Source organism: Prionailurus bengalensis, chromosome C2 (assembly GCF_016509475.1).
Source record: "Prionailurus bengalensis isolate Pbe53 chromosome C2, Fcat_Pben_1.1_paternal_pri, whole genome shotgun sequence".
Taxonomy (NCBI): Eukaryota; Metazoa; Chordata; class Mammalia; order Carnivora; family Felidae; genus Prionailurus; species Prionailurus bengalensis.
The window spans coordinates 84746736-84762053 of record NC_057350.1 but is presented as its reverse complement, the minus strand read 5'-3'; the positions used below and the strand labels follow the sequence as shown (position 1 = coordinate 84762053).

Here is a 15318-nt window from a genome sequence, read left to right as displayed (position 1 = left end):
AAGTTTTCTTACAAATACAAATGGCAAATTTTCATGAAACTTACCTCTGAATATATGACAAACTATAACCACATATCCGTACATGATACCAAAATTCTGCTAAGTTGGAGGCTGGGGCTAGATAAGTGTCATTCAGAAGAAATAAGACCAACTAAAAGCAAAGATACTGGGGCATTCCCTTAACACAGACACACACATACGCCCTCCTCAAAGAGGCCTTTATGTTCCCCAGGAGCAAAAGGACAACAATATCATTTTTACTGTCTATTCATACAGTAACCTGCATGGAATTCAACTCATGCTCAGACTATAATGCCAAACCTCACTTCTAAAAAACAGAGAACGAAAACAGAGTTATTTACATGATTACCAAAATGTAAACAGATAACCTGACTACCTACCACTTCTTCAAGCTAAGACGATTTTTTCTCCAAACAAAAAAATAAGAGGGGGAATAACTTGACAAACTGTTTTTTAAAAAATCACAAATGTCTTTAACTGGCATAATAAAGCAATTACTCCTCCCACCCCAAGCAAATAAAACATGTGCTCAAAAGGTAGCAAGTCTGTTTCTCCTAATTTCATGAAACGAGAACAGGTTGCACTTCCGTACTCCCCGCCCCCCCCCCCCACGTCCCCTAAGCTCAGCGGTTTCTCCTGTTCTCAGCGGAGAGGCGCCTATAACCTCCACCAACTGGCCAGTTAAACTCTCCTTTTCCAAAAGCACGGGGCGCATCAAGAGGTGATGCAGAAAGGAAAAGGGCTAATACCCCGCCCCAAGCGAAACTGCCTGGAGACTTGAGGGGTGTTGGAGCTGGGAGCGGAGGAGGGAGAGGAGCGCCGGGAAAGTCTTTCCTTCTCGCCGGCGGGGCGGAGGGGGAAGCCCCGGCTTCGGGGCGGGGGGAGGCTCCTCACCCGGAACCCCGGACCCCGGTCAGACACAATAGAGCCGGCGAGGGGGCCCGGCAAGGGCAGGGCCGTTGCCCCATCCCCTCCCCCCGCCCCAACGCCTCCCTCGCCCGCGCCGGGCCGGCGAGGGGCACTGGGGGCCTCTCCCCGCGCCCCAAACTCCCGGGGCTCCCGACTAGGCCCAGCTCCGCTCCGCCTCCTCGGCTCTCGCGTAGCGGCGGCGCCCGGGCGGGAAGGGGCGAAGGAGGAAGGGAGAGAAGGGGAGGAGAGCCCCGCCGGAGAGCGGACGGAGGCCGCGGGCCGGAGGCTCGGGGCGGCGGGGTCGCCACGGGGCGGAGGGCGGCGGGGCGGGGGTGCGCAGCTGCGCCGGCCCCCAGCCGGCGGGGCGGGCGGGCGGGCGGCCGCAGTGCCTCACCATGTTGGTGTCCTCCAGGCCTCTCCCCTCCTCCTCCGGCTCCGCAGCGAATGGACGGCGGCGGCAGCGGCGGCTCCTCTCACGGGCTTGCCGGGCTCCCGCTCATGCGCAGTGCGGGACGGCCCCGGCGCGGCCCGAGGAGGCAGCCCCGGGCTTCGGGGAGGCGGAGGGACTGGGGCGGGCGTCCGGCACCCCGCGCGGGGCTTCCCCGGGGCGCGGGGTCCCCCGGGGCGGGGGGGCGCGGGTGGGGCAGGGGGGCGACGCACGCCCTCCGCGCGCCGACATCCTCCCGCCGCGCCTGGCGGTCTCCGGCGGGGTGGGGGGCCGCAGGACACCCACCTCCGCTTCCTACGCGCTCCTTCCGCCGTCGGACGGCGCCGGTACACCAACTCGAGGAGAGGATGAGCGCTGCTCAGTAACTTGAGCAGATGGGGAGACTGGAAGGGATAGGACTGAGGGGCTAGGCTAGATCCATCCCAAACCACCGCGTCCCAACAAGACCACCCCTCAAAAGGGAAGAAAATAGTGAAAACACCTCCACCTGGTATTTTCCTGTTTGCCCCACAGTTGCCCCTGGACTGTATCAGGTCCCCCATGTGGACATACGAGAGGAGAGGAGAACTTATCTAGCCTCATGGGAGCGGTAATGTCCTTTATGGCACAGGTTCTTCCCAGACCTAAGTGTCCGCTGAGAAGCCAGTGGAGTGGCCTTGGAGCTCTCAGCCAGAAGGACTGAGAAGGCCCCATGCATGCAACTAGTGGCAGAAGTTGCAGTATCAACATCTACTGCTTGCTCTAAATATTCCCTCAGTTCAACCTTACTAGGATAAATTTTGGGAGGTAACTGTGGAACGTGTTTTTTTGTTTTTTGTTTTTTTGTTTTTGACGGGGGGCGGGGAGGGGATTGACGTCACTCCAGGTGGACTGTCCAGGTTTGACCTATTCTTGGCGCTAAGTCAGGTGAGGCTGAGAATACCAGGGTTCTGAGTTGGGGGTCAAATACGGGAATGTGCTTGAAGGGAGTTCAAAACACTCTTTGGAGTGTGGTCCCTGCCCTTAAGAATTTGACTATCCAGTTGGAGAGATGAGACACTTTCACACATGAAGGAAGGAAATAAGAAAACAGGTAATGAAACAAACAATCAGAAAATCACATCTAAGACTGAGCCAAGAGTTTGGATGTGTTTCAGAAAAGAACCAACTCGAATCAACCTGTTATCACTATCTTCACCAACACCCCTGTCCCCCCAACACAGGCATAAGCTACCAGATCAACCCTGCAACTTCACAGTTTTGAAGTTCTTATCAAAGCATCAGAACTTCTTTGGCAACTTCCCAGGGCCACTTAACACTTCCTGGAGCCAGCCATGTATCAGGAGCTCCCAGAACTCTACCAAAACAGATCTTTGGCCACCACAGCTCCTTGCTAGGTTTTGGGTAAACAGCTTGGTGAAGACAGGCCAGATCTGCCTCATGCACCAAGCCTGAAGCGGGACCACATCCAAGGATGTTCTCCAGGTATTCACCTAGATTGGAGGGAATATTAACATCTAGGGTCTTAATGAAGAGGAGTCACTATATCTCTTTCCTATGCTGTTATACTTCACTATGATAATAGCTCACAGGTTTTCTTCAGCTTTTTTTCCTATTTGCCAAGTCTGAAGTATAATTCTCAGTTCTCATTCTGACTCCTCCCATGCAATTGAACATTTCTTCCTTGAATTCCTTCTCCATCATTTTCCATGTTTCCACTTTCTTCTACGTTTCCTCTTTCTGTGACCGCTCTTCTTTGCTGGCTCAGCTTTCTTTGGCTGTACAATGTTCCAGAACCATCCCTGAATCTCTTCCTGTGTATAACCTGTGTCATGCACTCACTCACATTCCCACATGTCAACTGCTACCTAGATCTTCAGGAGTACTGAATGTTGACTTCCAGCTCCTGAGTGGCAGGCCTAAACACTAAATTTTGGTCACATCATAGGCCCATCCATCTTGACAAATCCAAAACCTTATCCCCAAGCCTGCTTTTCTTCCAGTCTTTTTACCAGATCACCCAAACTAGAAGTCCAAGAGTCATCCACAACTCCTTCTACTTCATCTCCCTTAATCTAATCGGTTAACAACTCTCATCAATTTTACCTCAAAAATATAACTTTGAATCTCCACTCTATCCTCCACCCCTCAGCAGAGCCGTTATTGTATCTTTTCTCATCAATAATCTCTTAGCTTATCTGACCTCTATACATTCCCCATTGCTCCAGAGTTATCTCTTTATAATACAAAACCTAATTTGTTCCTTAAAATTCTCTACTGGCTCCATGAACGTGAGCCTCGTTGGTGTGACATAGGAGGCTCTCTCCCCTTAATCTGTCCACCTATCTTGTCATTTCCCACCTCCTTCCACACAAATACACCTCATATTTCAGTTTTAACAAGCCAAGCCTGCCATACTACTTTGTGTCTCCTTGCTTTCTCTTATTCTGCTATCCCTGGCATAGGGGCTAACACTGATTAAGGGCTTTCCATGTTCTGCCATGTTCTGACTTTCCAAGTCATGCCTTGCACTGTTCTAAGCCCATGGCACATAACTAACTCATATAATCCTCACTTTTGTCCTATGAGCTATGCTCAGTGATTATGCCCATTCTACAGAGGAGAACTGAAGCACAGAAAGGTTAAATAACATGCCTAAGTTTCCTTGGCTGGTAAGTAGTAAAGCTGGAGTTTAAACCCATATAGTCTGGCCACAGACTATTCTCTTAACTACCACTCTGTATTTCCTACCAAGACCTCATACTCAATTCAAAAACCATCTTCTCTGTGATTATCTCCTGACCTCATTCCTGGATTCCAGCAGTTAGGCATTGTTTTTTTCATTCTGCACTTCTATGACACCTTGTATACACTTCTTTTACACTTAGGACATCTTGACATCATATGATAATCATTTATCTGCATGACCACCACCCCTGACTCCTCCAGGTGAGAGACCCAGTTGCATACATCTTTTTCAGTGTCAAAGCAAGTGCCTGACACATATGACAGATGTATGTGCTACATAACAGTTAAAAGAAAGAAGATATCTGATATCTGTTGATTTGCCTTAAGACTATGCCTATGTTGTTTATTATTGTAATGGAATGTCTGTCCTCCTTGGCAGATGTATGTTATAGCATACGGTCAGATGGTAAATGTAGTAGCAACTGTACCCATTACTGCACTTACAAGCTACAGTACTGAATGTGAAATGGAGGATTATTACTCAGTCATCATTACTGAGAAAAATATATTTGTTAAAATTGTCCTGATTATTTTAAAAATGGAAATGTCCTGAAGATAAAGTATAAATTACAATATTTGATCATATTCATTAACATGTTTGTATTACTTTTTTGTCATGAGCTTTCAAATTTTTAAGATTTTGAGGGTTTTTGTTAAGAACAGAATTTGTAAAGATTTTTTTCAAAGTGACAATCTCAATACAAATAAGATGGAACCATCTAGCTGAAATCCACTATCCTCCTTCCCTGTGTGTGTGTGTGTGTGTGTGTGTGTGTGTGTATACACATCTATATATATAACACACATATATGGTGTGTATGTGTATATATATGTATACATACATACACACAGAGAAAGTACATGCACAATATATATTCACTGTACATCTATAGCTACGTAGACTAATATAGAATATCTGTAGATGGTATAATTTTTCAAGGTAAAACATGCAAGTATTTGAAAATGAATTGCCTCAGATGTTTAAAAATTCACGTTAAGATATATATATATTCGCTGATAAAAATTGTTACAGTTCTGTTTAAAGAAACATGTGAAACCAGGGTTCCATACTTTAAAAATCTGTCTTTTAGCAAAGAGAAAGAGCAAAAGTAATCTGAAAAGACAGATTGCTAACATTTCTGGTAGTTTATCCAGCTAAAATTAAGCCTGCAGGGTAACTATGTATACATAGTTACAGTTCAAAGGCACTAGTCTGGGACGCACAGCCACCACCCTCCCACACTTAACTTGGGTGGACTCAATTTTGCCCAACATTTACATAAATGTGCCTATTGAATTCAAGCTCGCCTATTTATAAATATGTAAGAGTAAATGAGACTGACCAATACAACCTATTTGAGTAAAACGTGGCCTTTAGGTCTTATTGATCCAGAATTATAATATTTTAAAGGGTGAAGGAGACAAGATGAGGCCTCAGGGGCAGGGATGGGCCCTCGTTGTAGTTGCAAAAAGTCTAATATAAGAGCCATGGTTGCAAATTAACGCCTAACTCATCAGAGTGGGGGAAGAGATGGAAGCCTTTTGACTCTCCCTCCCTGGTAAGCATTTTCAGAGCAGCCAAAGAGATGACCGACTGCCTAGGACTTTTCCCCCACATTCTGAACTATTTAAAAATGAATCCTTAATCAGAACAAAAGGAGGAAACTTAAGGACTGTCCCTAGAAAAATGAACACCACTGACCCCTTCACACAAAAGAGCCAACAAAAGGGTCACCTCTAAATTTACAAAAGGGGGTATTCACCAGAGCCAGTCTGTCACCTCAAGGTACATGTGGATCTGTTGATTTGAGCTGCTCCACACTCATGGTAGAGGAATGGACTTGCAGTAACAGCTGAGACTGGAGGGCCAGTGATGGGAAACTACCTGAGACCATCACTGATGATGTCACAATGTCCCACTGTCCTGAGGTGTCCATCTTGCACCTCCCTGCCCAGCCCCGCTTGGTCCCTCCTACATGAGACCGCAGCTCAGCCTGGGTGTCTGTCTTGGACAGCTCTGGTCAGTTGCAGAGAGTAAATTTGTTAAAATCATAAAGACTGAAACAATTCTACAGGTAGTACAGTAGATGGTCCTCTAGAATCCAGAGTGTTTATCCCTTGATACTTTTGGTATCCTCACAAAGGCGTGTGCCTTAGTGGAAATGCTGGTGTGGAACCAACACCTTGCTTTCCTGTCTTTATTCAGTGGATAGTACGGAAGGCATACACATTTCCCTGGGACTTGGTATTCTCAATTACAAAATAAAAAGATTGGGTTGAATTGTAAAAAGTTTCAATCAAACCCTACGCTTGTTTGATTCCTTCCTGGTCCACTATTATGAGCTGTCCACAAAGCCTGTCTCATTCATTCACTCATTCATTCATTTCTAAGTGTATGAAATACCTACAATAACACTGTATGGCAGGTATAATGCATGCTGCAAATATGAGGCACATATGAAATTTAAAATTTTCTAGTAGTGGGGCACCTGGGTGGCTCAGTTGGTTAAGCATCTGACTCTTGGTTTCAGCTCAGGGCATGATCTCACAGTTTGTTAGTTCGAGCCCCACATCGGGCTCCACACTGACAATATGGAGACTGCTTTGGATTCTCTCTCTCTCTCTCTCTCTCTCTCTCTCTCTCTCTCTCTTCTCTCTCTCTCCCCCTCTGTCCCCTCTCTACCCCTCCCCTGCTCACGCTGTTTCTGTCTCTCTCAAAATAAATAAATAAACTTTAATTAGAAAAAATAAAAAATAAAATTTTCTAGTAGTGACATTTAAAAGCCTGAAACAGGCTTCACCTATTTTGTTTTTAACATCTAACCTAAGATATCCAAAATATCAGCATTTTAACATGTACTCAATATAAAACATTGAGGTAGTTTACATTCTTTTTTTTCATGGCAAGTCTTTAAAATCTGATATGTATTTTATACTTAAAGTGCATCTGAATTTGGACTAGTCACATTTCAAGTGGTCAGTTGCCACATATGGCTACTATATTGGCCAGCACAGGCCCACACAGTGTCTGGCCACTGGAAATAGATGCTTCACAAGTGGGAGAAATAAGCACTCTTACTTCCAGGAAATAAAAACCAAAGTAAACCTGAAATATCTATATATATCCAATAGTAGTACAAAAATATTTAGTATTAGGGAAGCTAACGTAGTTCAACTGGGAAAAAAAAATTGGCAAGAGGACAATATGAAGCCTGTAAATATATCAAAATAATAAATATATGAATAAGTGAATTAATAATATACACGATTATATATATGTAACATTTTCAGTATATATAGCAAACTAGGAAAGTCACCTGTACAAATTTGCAAATGTCTACCATACACACATATCTGCCTGACTCTGACCGTGTCATCCTGTTAAACGTGATTTGTGTACAAGGTTTTTTCAGTCAAAATAAGACATATGAAACACTAAAACACATCACAGCCACTTTAGAGTTTTCAGGGCTTTTTTCAGGGCTGTCCAGCAAAACAGTATCTAGTAAGTTAATGCCATTTTCTCCATTTCCATTAAGATAGGTCACCCTTTTCAAAGAAATTATTTGGGATGGATGAAGAGAGAAGAGTTGGTGAAAGGGGAGATTTGTGTGCAAATAGTGTAAAATTTTTTAAATATTAGTATCAGGGTCAGAGTAGCCTAAAGCGCTGCAAAACAGAAAACATACAAATAACAAAAAGCTAAGTTGTGAGATTATCATTTTGAAAATAAATATACAGAAAGAGGAAGTCAATGAAGGAGTCTGCAAGTGAAGCCCAAATGAGTTAATGTGCTGTGAGAGACCAGGGAGAACCCCCTTCAGGACATTTGGGAAAGGAGATGATTAGGCAAAATTCTTTAGAGAGAAAATGCGACGTGGCCATTCTCAACCGACAGAAAGGAAAACGTTGTGGTGGCATATCAGCACTTTGAAACAAAATAATGAATTTTAGAGAATTTGAAGAGGTCCCTCAATTTTTGTCGACAGCCTGACCTGATAGAGGGGTGTGGGGAAGTGGGGGAGGGGGTTGAGTGGGGAGGCAGGGAGCACGAGGGCTTAGGGTCAGGCCTAGTGGGCTAGCGCTGGTGACAGCACAATCGGCAGATCAGGTCTGGCTGGAAAGAACAGCCAGTGGGAGGGGTTAGGAGAGAGGCAGGGATTATCTTCATTCCTGATCGATAGGATACAGCCCTACAGAGTAACAACATAGCTGTGAAACGTGTAAGAGAATACCTCCCCAAGGCTGGGCATATGTGACATACCTCGGGTGAAGTGTATGGCTCAGAGCCCAGGTCTTAGTCCACCAGCCCAGAGCCAGGTGTTTCATTTGATTTTTTATCTGAGAAGAGTCTAAGATTTGTTTCTAATGCCTTCAGCTGGATGATTTCTCAAAAGAAGTAATGAATATTGTTAAGTCCTTTATGAAGTCACGGCAGTCAGAATTTTTTTCCGGCGATGTTATCTTTACATTATTTAAAATTCAGATCCCTTGTTATTATTGCTTACATTTGTATTTCTTTTGTATAAGTTACAAACTGAGGAGTGGCATCAGCTTTGAAACTTTGGAAATAGGCCTAGGGGTTATATGAGAGACTCATGGCCTAAGACAACTGTGTTCTAAATTGTCTATCTCCATATGACTGGGCAAATCACACCTGTCTTCTTGGAGCCTCAACTCCTCTGACTGGCGAGTTTAGATTCGATAAATCCTTAATTTCCTTCCAGCTTCAAATCTGAGCTTCCTTCAAAAGTCTAGGAAGTATAATTGTTCTCATTCAGTCATGTATTTCAACATTCATTGAACACCTACGTATCAGCCACAGTAAGAGGTACTAGAAATACAAAGAACAAGCCAAACGGTCCCGGCATCCCTGCGCACCTACGTAGGAAATCAGAATCAGGTGATATGGAAACTATGGGAGGTGGGAAAAGAGTCTCTGAGATGGTTGTGTAAGTACTGCATCTGAGAAGCCCAGCAGGATTATGGGCAGAGGGGAGGCTGTGTGTAGCAGGAGAGGATGGGCTTCATGTTACCTAGATCTGTGCTGCAACCAGACTCTACCATTTATTATAAAGGTGGTGTTGGCATATTTCTTAGCATTTTCATCTATAAAATACCTACTTCAGAGTACTGTGCAGAGAGTAAATGAGACAGCATATGTAATGCTGTGGTAGGCACTTGCTCAATCTAGAAGAGGTAACATATGAATGGACTTCTACAGAATGAATGGCAGTGAGTCTCAAGCTGAGGCGACCTGGTTTGTTTTAAGGAGAGAGTCATTTAAAGTGATGTTCGGTAGAAAGCAGTTCTTTCCTGTGACATTTGGATGCCTCTTTAATCAAAAGGCACCCTCAAGGAGGGCACTGTGATTGTTCTTTATGTTTCAAACACTGAAAAATAACCCAAATCAGCCATGATCGTAACAAATATTAAGGTTACATGATGAGGGAAACACTGGCTGGATATTTCCTTCCAATCACTGTATCAACACACAGATTCTTCTGACACTTGTTGTGGCTCTGGCATCTAGAAACACTGACCAGTGGAGCCAGCTTGATTGGTTATATATACAAAATTATCACATTTCTTCCCCAAATATCAAGGGGCTATGATAAGAAGTTACAACAATGGTCAATGGATATTCAGCAGACATTTTTCTATCCCTCTACACTACAGGGGAGAAAAATAAGGTGGCAACTTCCTCTTCTGTCTGTGATCAGTTGGGAAATTTGACTTTGAGGTACTTAGGTCCTGGAATGCCATCTGTCTCTGTCCATGTCTGCAATAAACAGTCTGAATAGAGGGCCCCGCACAGGTTCTCAGATGAAACATTGATTAAGTTTTAGTAATCTTACCAGTAGGTAAGATCTAGTTTCTGTTTTAAAAATAACCTATACAACTTGTTTCTCAGAAGGAAAAAGAAACAAATAAATGCAAAAATTACAATAAATTCTATTTATGTGTCTGTAGAAGCAATGCAGATATATCAATTCCATGAGGCCCGTATTTTCCTGATTCAAAACTAAAAACAGGTATCAAAGAAAATAAAACTACAGACTAATATATAAATGCAAAAACATAAAAGCAAAAGCCTTTTAAAATATATTAGCAAACCAAATTCAATAATGTATGAAAAAATTATTTACCCAGAAATGCAGCGTTGGTTTAATAGTTGAAATTCAGTTAATATAGCACACCATATTAATAGGATGAAGACAGAACACAATCATCTCAGTAAATGTAAAAAAAGCATTTAACAAAACCTAACATCCACTCACAGTAAAAATTCTCAACAAACTAGGAATATAAGGGAAGTTTCTTACCTGATAAAGTGCATCTACAAAAAAAAAAAAAAGCAAAACAAAATAAACTAGTGCTAATATCATACTTAATGGTGAAAGACTGGATGCTTCTCCCTAAGACAGGAACAAGGCAAAGATAGCTGCTCTTGCCACCTCTAATTAACCTTGAACTGAGGTTGTAGCCAGTTCGATAAGAAAAAAATTTTGGGGCGCCTGGGTGGCGCAGTCGGTTAAGCGTCCGACTTCAGCCAGGTCACGATCTCGCGGTCCGGGAGTTCGAGCCCTGCGTCGGGCTCTGGGCTGATGGCTCAGAGCCTGGAGCCTGTTTCCGATTCTGTGTCTCCCTCTCTCTCTGCCCCTCCCCCATTCATGCTCTGTCTCTCTCTGTCCCAAAAATAAATAAACGTTGAAAAAAAAGAAAAAAATTTTAAGGTATCCAGATTAGAAAAAAGAAGTAAAACTCTCTTTATTCTCAGATGATATTGTCCTATACATAGAAAACTCTAAGGAGTCCCCTGCCCCCTGCCCAAAACTGCTAGAAGTAAAAAATGAGCTCAGCAAGGCCACTAGATACAAGATCAATACTTTAAAAATCAGTTGTGTTTCTATATACTAGCAACAATCTAAAACACAATAGGATCAAAAAATAATAAAATACTTGGGAATAAGTTTAACAAAAGAAGTGAAAGATTTGTACACTGAAAATTATGAAACATTGCTGAGAGAAATTAAAGTAGATCTAAGTAAGTGGAAAACTATCCCATGTTCATCAATTGAAAGACTCAATATTTTTAGCATGGCAAATCTCCCCTAAATTGTTGTATAGATTCAGTTCAATCCCCATCAAAATCCCAGTAGGCTTTGTGAAATTGATTAGCTGATCCTAAAATTTATATGGAAATTCAACATCATTGGTCATTGGGGAAATATAAATTAAAACCACAGGATAATCCTACACATTCACAAGAATGGCTGCAATTAAAAAGATGGACCTTCCCAAGTTTGGGTGAATATACAGAGAAACCTGATCCCTCATGCATTGCTGATGGAAATATAGAACAGAAACTGTTGGCAAATAGTCTGGCAGTTTCTTAAAACTAAAAGTTACCATATAACCCAGGAACTGTACTACTAGATGTTTATCCAGAAGACGTGTACAAGAATGTTTATAGCAGCATTGTACATAGTAGACAAAAACTGGAAACTATTCAAATGTTTATCAGTTGGTGAATGGATAAAGAAAATGTGGTATATCCATATAACAGAATACTACTCAGTAATAAAAAAGTGATTGTTTGGCCCTTGCTTCTTCCTGTTCTCTTATAAACTGGAGTCTCCTTAGTTAAAAGCAAGCTAAGAAAGTGATGTACTGGCTTCTAGGAGGATCCTTAATATGGAAAATTCCCCAAACACAGAAAGGATTTTCAATTGCTATTGTTGGGTGTCATAAAACATGACAAATATCCACTGATATTCTCTTTTCAGGACCACAAGTTTCTGGGGTCACAAACTTGGGACTTTGACCCAGGGCATTGAAATTTTTTAAGGCTCAAGGAAATGGATAGGAGAAAGAAATACATCAATGTCCAGAGCAGGCAATGCTTTGTATGTAGATCTGCTGTCTCCCCCAAACACACAAAAGCAAGCTTTGTGTACTGGCCAGAGCAGCAAAATTTCTAGGCATGGCCCTGCCACTTCCCTTTCTACTCCAGCTTCCTGGACCCCCTTGCTACCACTCACCAGCATTCTGAGCTCCTGAAGTTAGGCCCTCCAACCTGTCCTGCTCCCCACTTTATTGTCCTTAAGCTTTACTCTTGTTTCTCTGGCTCAAAAGCCACTTCTTATCGATATTATCCAAATTCTTTAATTTTCAGAAGCTCCATCCTCTGGATACAACTTGTGATGGATGGCCTGTGATGTATCTGACCTATATTTCCCTGAATTCCCTTTCTTGTCTGTTTTCTATTAGGGTGGGCCATAGGGAAGATTCTCAGAGATTTGGAGGGCAGAAGGGAAGCAGCCATTTTGTGACTCACACACACAGTGTGCCGATTCACCTCATCGGCACGAAGCAGCAACTAAGCCTGTAGCTTCTCTTCTACAGGCTGGATCCTGGATCCTCCCTTCAGCTCCTCCAACTCTGGAGCCAGGTGTTTGCATTCAGCTCTATGACACAGGGTCCTAGCTTCTATAGAGTAGCCTTGACACCAAGGTCAGAGGTCACAAGGACAGACACAAACTTCAGTCGGTCCTTGTGGAATTCTCTCACGCTTGTGGTTTCCAGCTTTCTCTCGATCTCCCTACTTGACATCCATTATCACTTCCTGACTGCATGCACCATGGACTTCAAGCTCCAACACTGGACATGGAGACAACAGCTCATAGAGACTGCTTAACCATCTCACACGATTGTGTAAGACTAATTACCTGTAACCATAGACAGACAAGATAGATCTCCTAGTGGTTCTGTTTCTCTGTCAGGAACACCCTTGTCCCCATCTCCCTAGCTTTACCCTCCACGGGCCTCCTCTTCTTTCAATACCCAGTTCTTCTATCAATTCCCCAGCCCCATGGCTAGAAGTGACACCTCCCTATACACACACACACACAGCTGTGCAGCCCAAGCAGGCTGTTTGGAATCCCTAGAGCACCTGGCTCATTTTGCCTTTCATCTTAGGTATTTCTGCCCACGTCATTTTCCCTTTACTAATGACTAGACTGTGCATCCTTCAAAGGCAGAGACCACGTGTCATACATTTTTAGGTCTCCTAAAGTATTTTCTACTGGCCTAACAATGAGCTGAAACTGGACTGAAAACTCCAGGGGGAGAAGAGATGGTTGGTAGGGAGATGAAGAGCTTCAAAATAAACCATTTGTTTTACCACCTGCCTGCCTGGTGAGCTCATGTCCACATGGCAGCCTTAGGACGCCTCTTCTCTCCAGCAAAGAGCCAGGGATGTTGGTTTTACAGCAAGAAAACACAGAAAGGAAAGAATATAAGAAAGCGTATACCCAAGAGATTATTTACTAGTTCGTGCAATTTTATGTGTAATAATGCCTATCAATGAGAAGGGGGAAAATCATCTTTAAAAAAACCCTTTTTTTTTTGTTACCAAGGCTCTTTTATAGGAGCTCCGAATAATATGAGTAGAGCTATTATCCCAACTACAGTTTGCAAAGGTTGTAATATAGATCACAGACCATTTTCAGTATGTAAAAAAGTCTAACAGAAATGGCTTGGCTAAAGAAAAAATAAAAGCTTTCTACTGCTAACAAGTTGCAATTCTTCCATCTTACCTGGAACTATTTGAGTTCAGGGTGGTAATATATATTATTCTAAGCTCATTATGAATTATATGTGTTCTTTGATTACTTTAAAATTGAAGAAATTACTTGATGATGTGTTAATAAATACACATCATTTGTTAGGGGAAAAAAATGTTTTACAACAAAAATCCCTGTTAATAAAAATAAGAATCTGAAAGGGTAAAGAGGTTGAGAACCATAAAACTGGATATTTATATTAGAATAGATATTAGAAACTGAGCCTTCAAAATATTAAGCATTTATTCCCTTTTTTTTAAATTTACATCCAAATTAGCAAATAGTGCAACAATGATTTCAGAAGTAGATTTATTAATGCCCCTTACCCGTTTAGCCCATCCCCCCTCCCCCAACCCCTCCAGTAACCCTCTGTTTGCCATATTTAAGAGTCTCTTATGTTTTGTTCCCCTCCCTGTTTTTATATTATTTTTGCTTCCCTTCTCTTGTGTTCATCTGTTCTGTGTCTTAAAGTCCTCATATGAGTGAAGTCATATGATATTTGTCTTTCTCTAATTTCGCTTAGCATAATACCCTCTAGTTCTATCCACATAGTTGCAAATGGCAAGATTTCATTCTTTTTGATTGCCGAGTAATACTCCATTGTATATATATACCACATCTTTATCCATTCATCCTTCGATGGACATTTGGGCTCTTTCCATACTTTGGCTATTGTTGTTAGTGCTGCTATAAACATTTGGGCGCATGTGCCCCTTCAAAACAGCATACCTGTAATCCTTGGATAAATACCTAGTAGTGCAATTGCTGGGTTGTAGGGTAGTTCTATTTTTAGTTTTTTTTTTTAATTTTTTTAACGTTTATTTATTTTTGAGACAGAGAGAGACAGAGCATGAATGGGGTAGGGCCAGAGAGAGGGAGACACAGAATCTGAAACAGGCTTCAGGCTCTGAGCGGTCAGCACAGAGCCCGACACGGGGCTCGAACTCATGGACCGCGAGATCATGACCTGAGCCGAAGTCAGCCGCTTAACCGACTGAGCCACCCAGGCGCCCCTATTTTTAGTTTTTTGAGGAACCTCCATACTGTTTTCCAGAGTGGCTGCACCAGTTTGCTTTCCCACCAGCAGGGCAAAGAGAGCCTCTCTCCCCGCATCCTTGCCAACGTCTGTTGTTGCCTGAGTTGTTAATGTTATCCATTCTGACAGGTGTGAGGTGGTAGCTCATTGTGGTTTTGATTTGTATTTCCCTGATGATGAGTGATGTGGAGCATTTTTTCATGTGTCAGCTGGCCACCTGGATGTCTTCTTTGGAGAAGTGTCCATGTCTTTTGCCCATTTCTTCACTGGATTATTTGTTTTTTGAGTGTTGAGTTTGATAAGTTCTTTATAGATTTTTGGATACTAACCCTTTATCTGATATGTCATTTGCAAATATCTTCTCCCATTCCGTTGGTTGCCTTTTAGTTTTGCTGATCGTTTCCTTCGCTGTGCAGAAGCTTTTAACTTTGATGAGGTCCCAGTAGTTCATTTTTGCTTTTGTTTCCCTTGCCTCTGGAGACGTGTTGAGTAAGAAGTTGCTGTGGCCAAGATCAAAGAGGTTTTTGCCTGCTTTCTCCTTGAGGATT

General features: G+C 42.7%; 1 protein-coding gene across 4 annotated transcripts in view; it reads right to left on the bottom strand.

Moving 5' to 3' along the window:
* DCUN1D1 (defective in cullin neddylation 1 domain containing 1) overlaps positions 1-5989 on the bottom strand; it is a 34857-nt gene extending 28868 nt beyond the window's left edge. The window contains exon 1 of one of the 4 annotated variants that reach the window (XM_043594808.1): positions 5869-5989. Coding sequence is in view for 2 of the 4 variants with exons in the window: in XM_043594806.1 (XP_043450741.1) it covers positions 5886-5897 (12 nt within the window). In the remaining 2 variants the exon portion in view is untranslated. Of the gene's footprint in view, positions 1-1019; positions 1238-1324; positions 1641-5868 lie in introns of those variants that run through there. The other 3 variants (XM_043594806.1, XM_043594807.1, XM_043594809.1) reach the window with 3 other exon arrangements.
* Positions 5990-15318: the final 9329 nt, after the last annotated feature.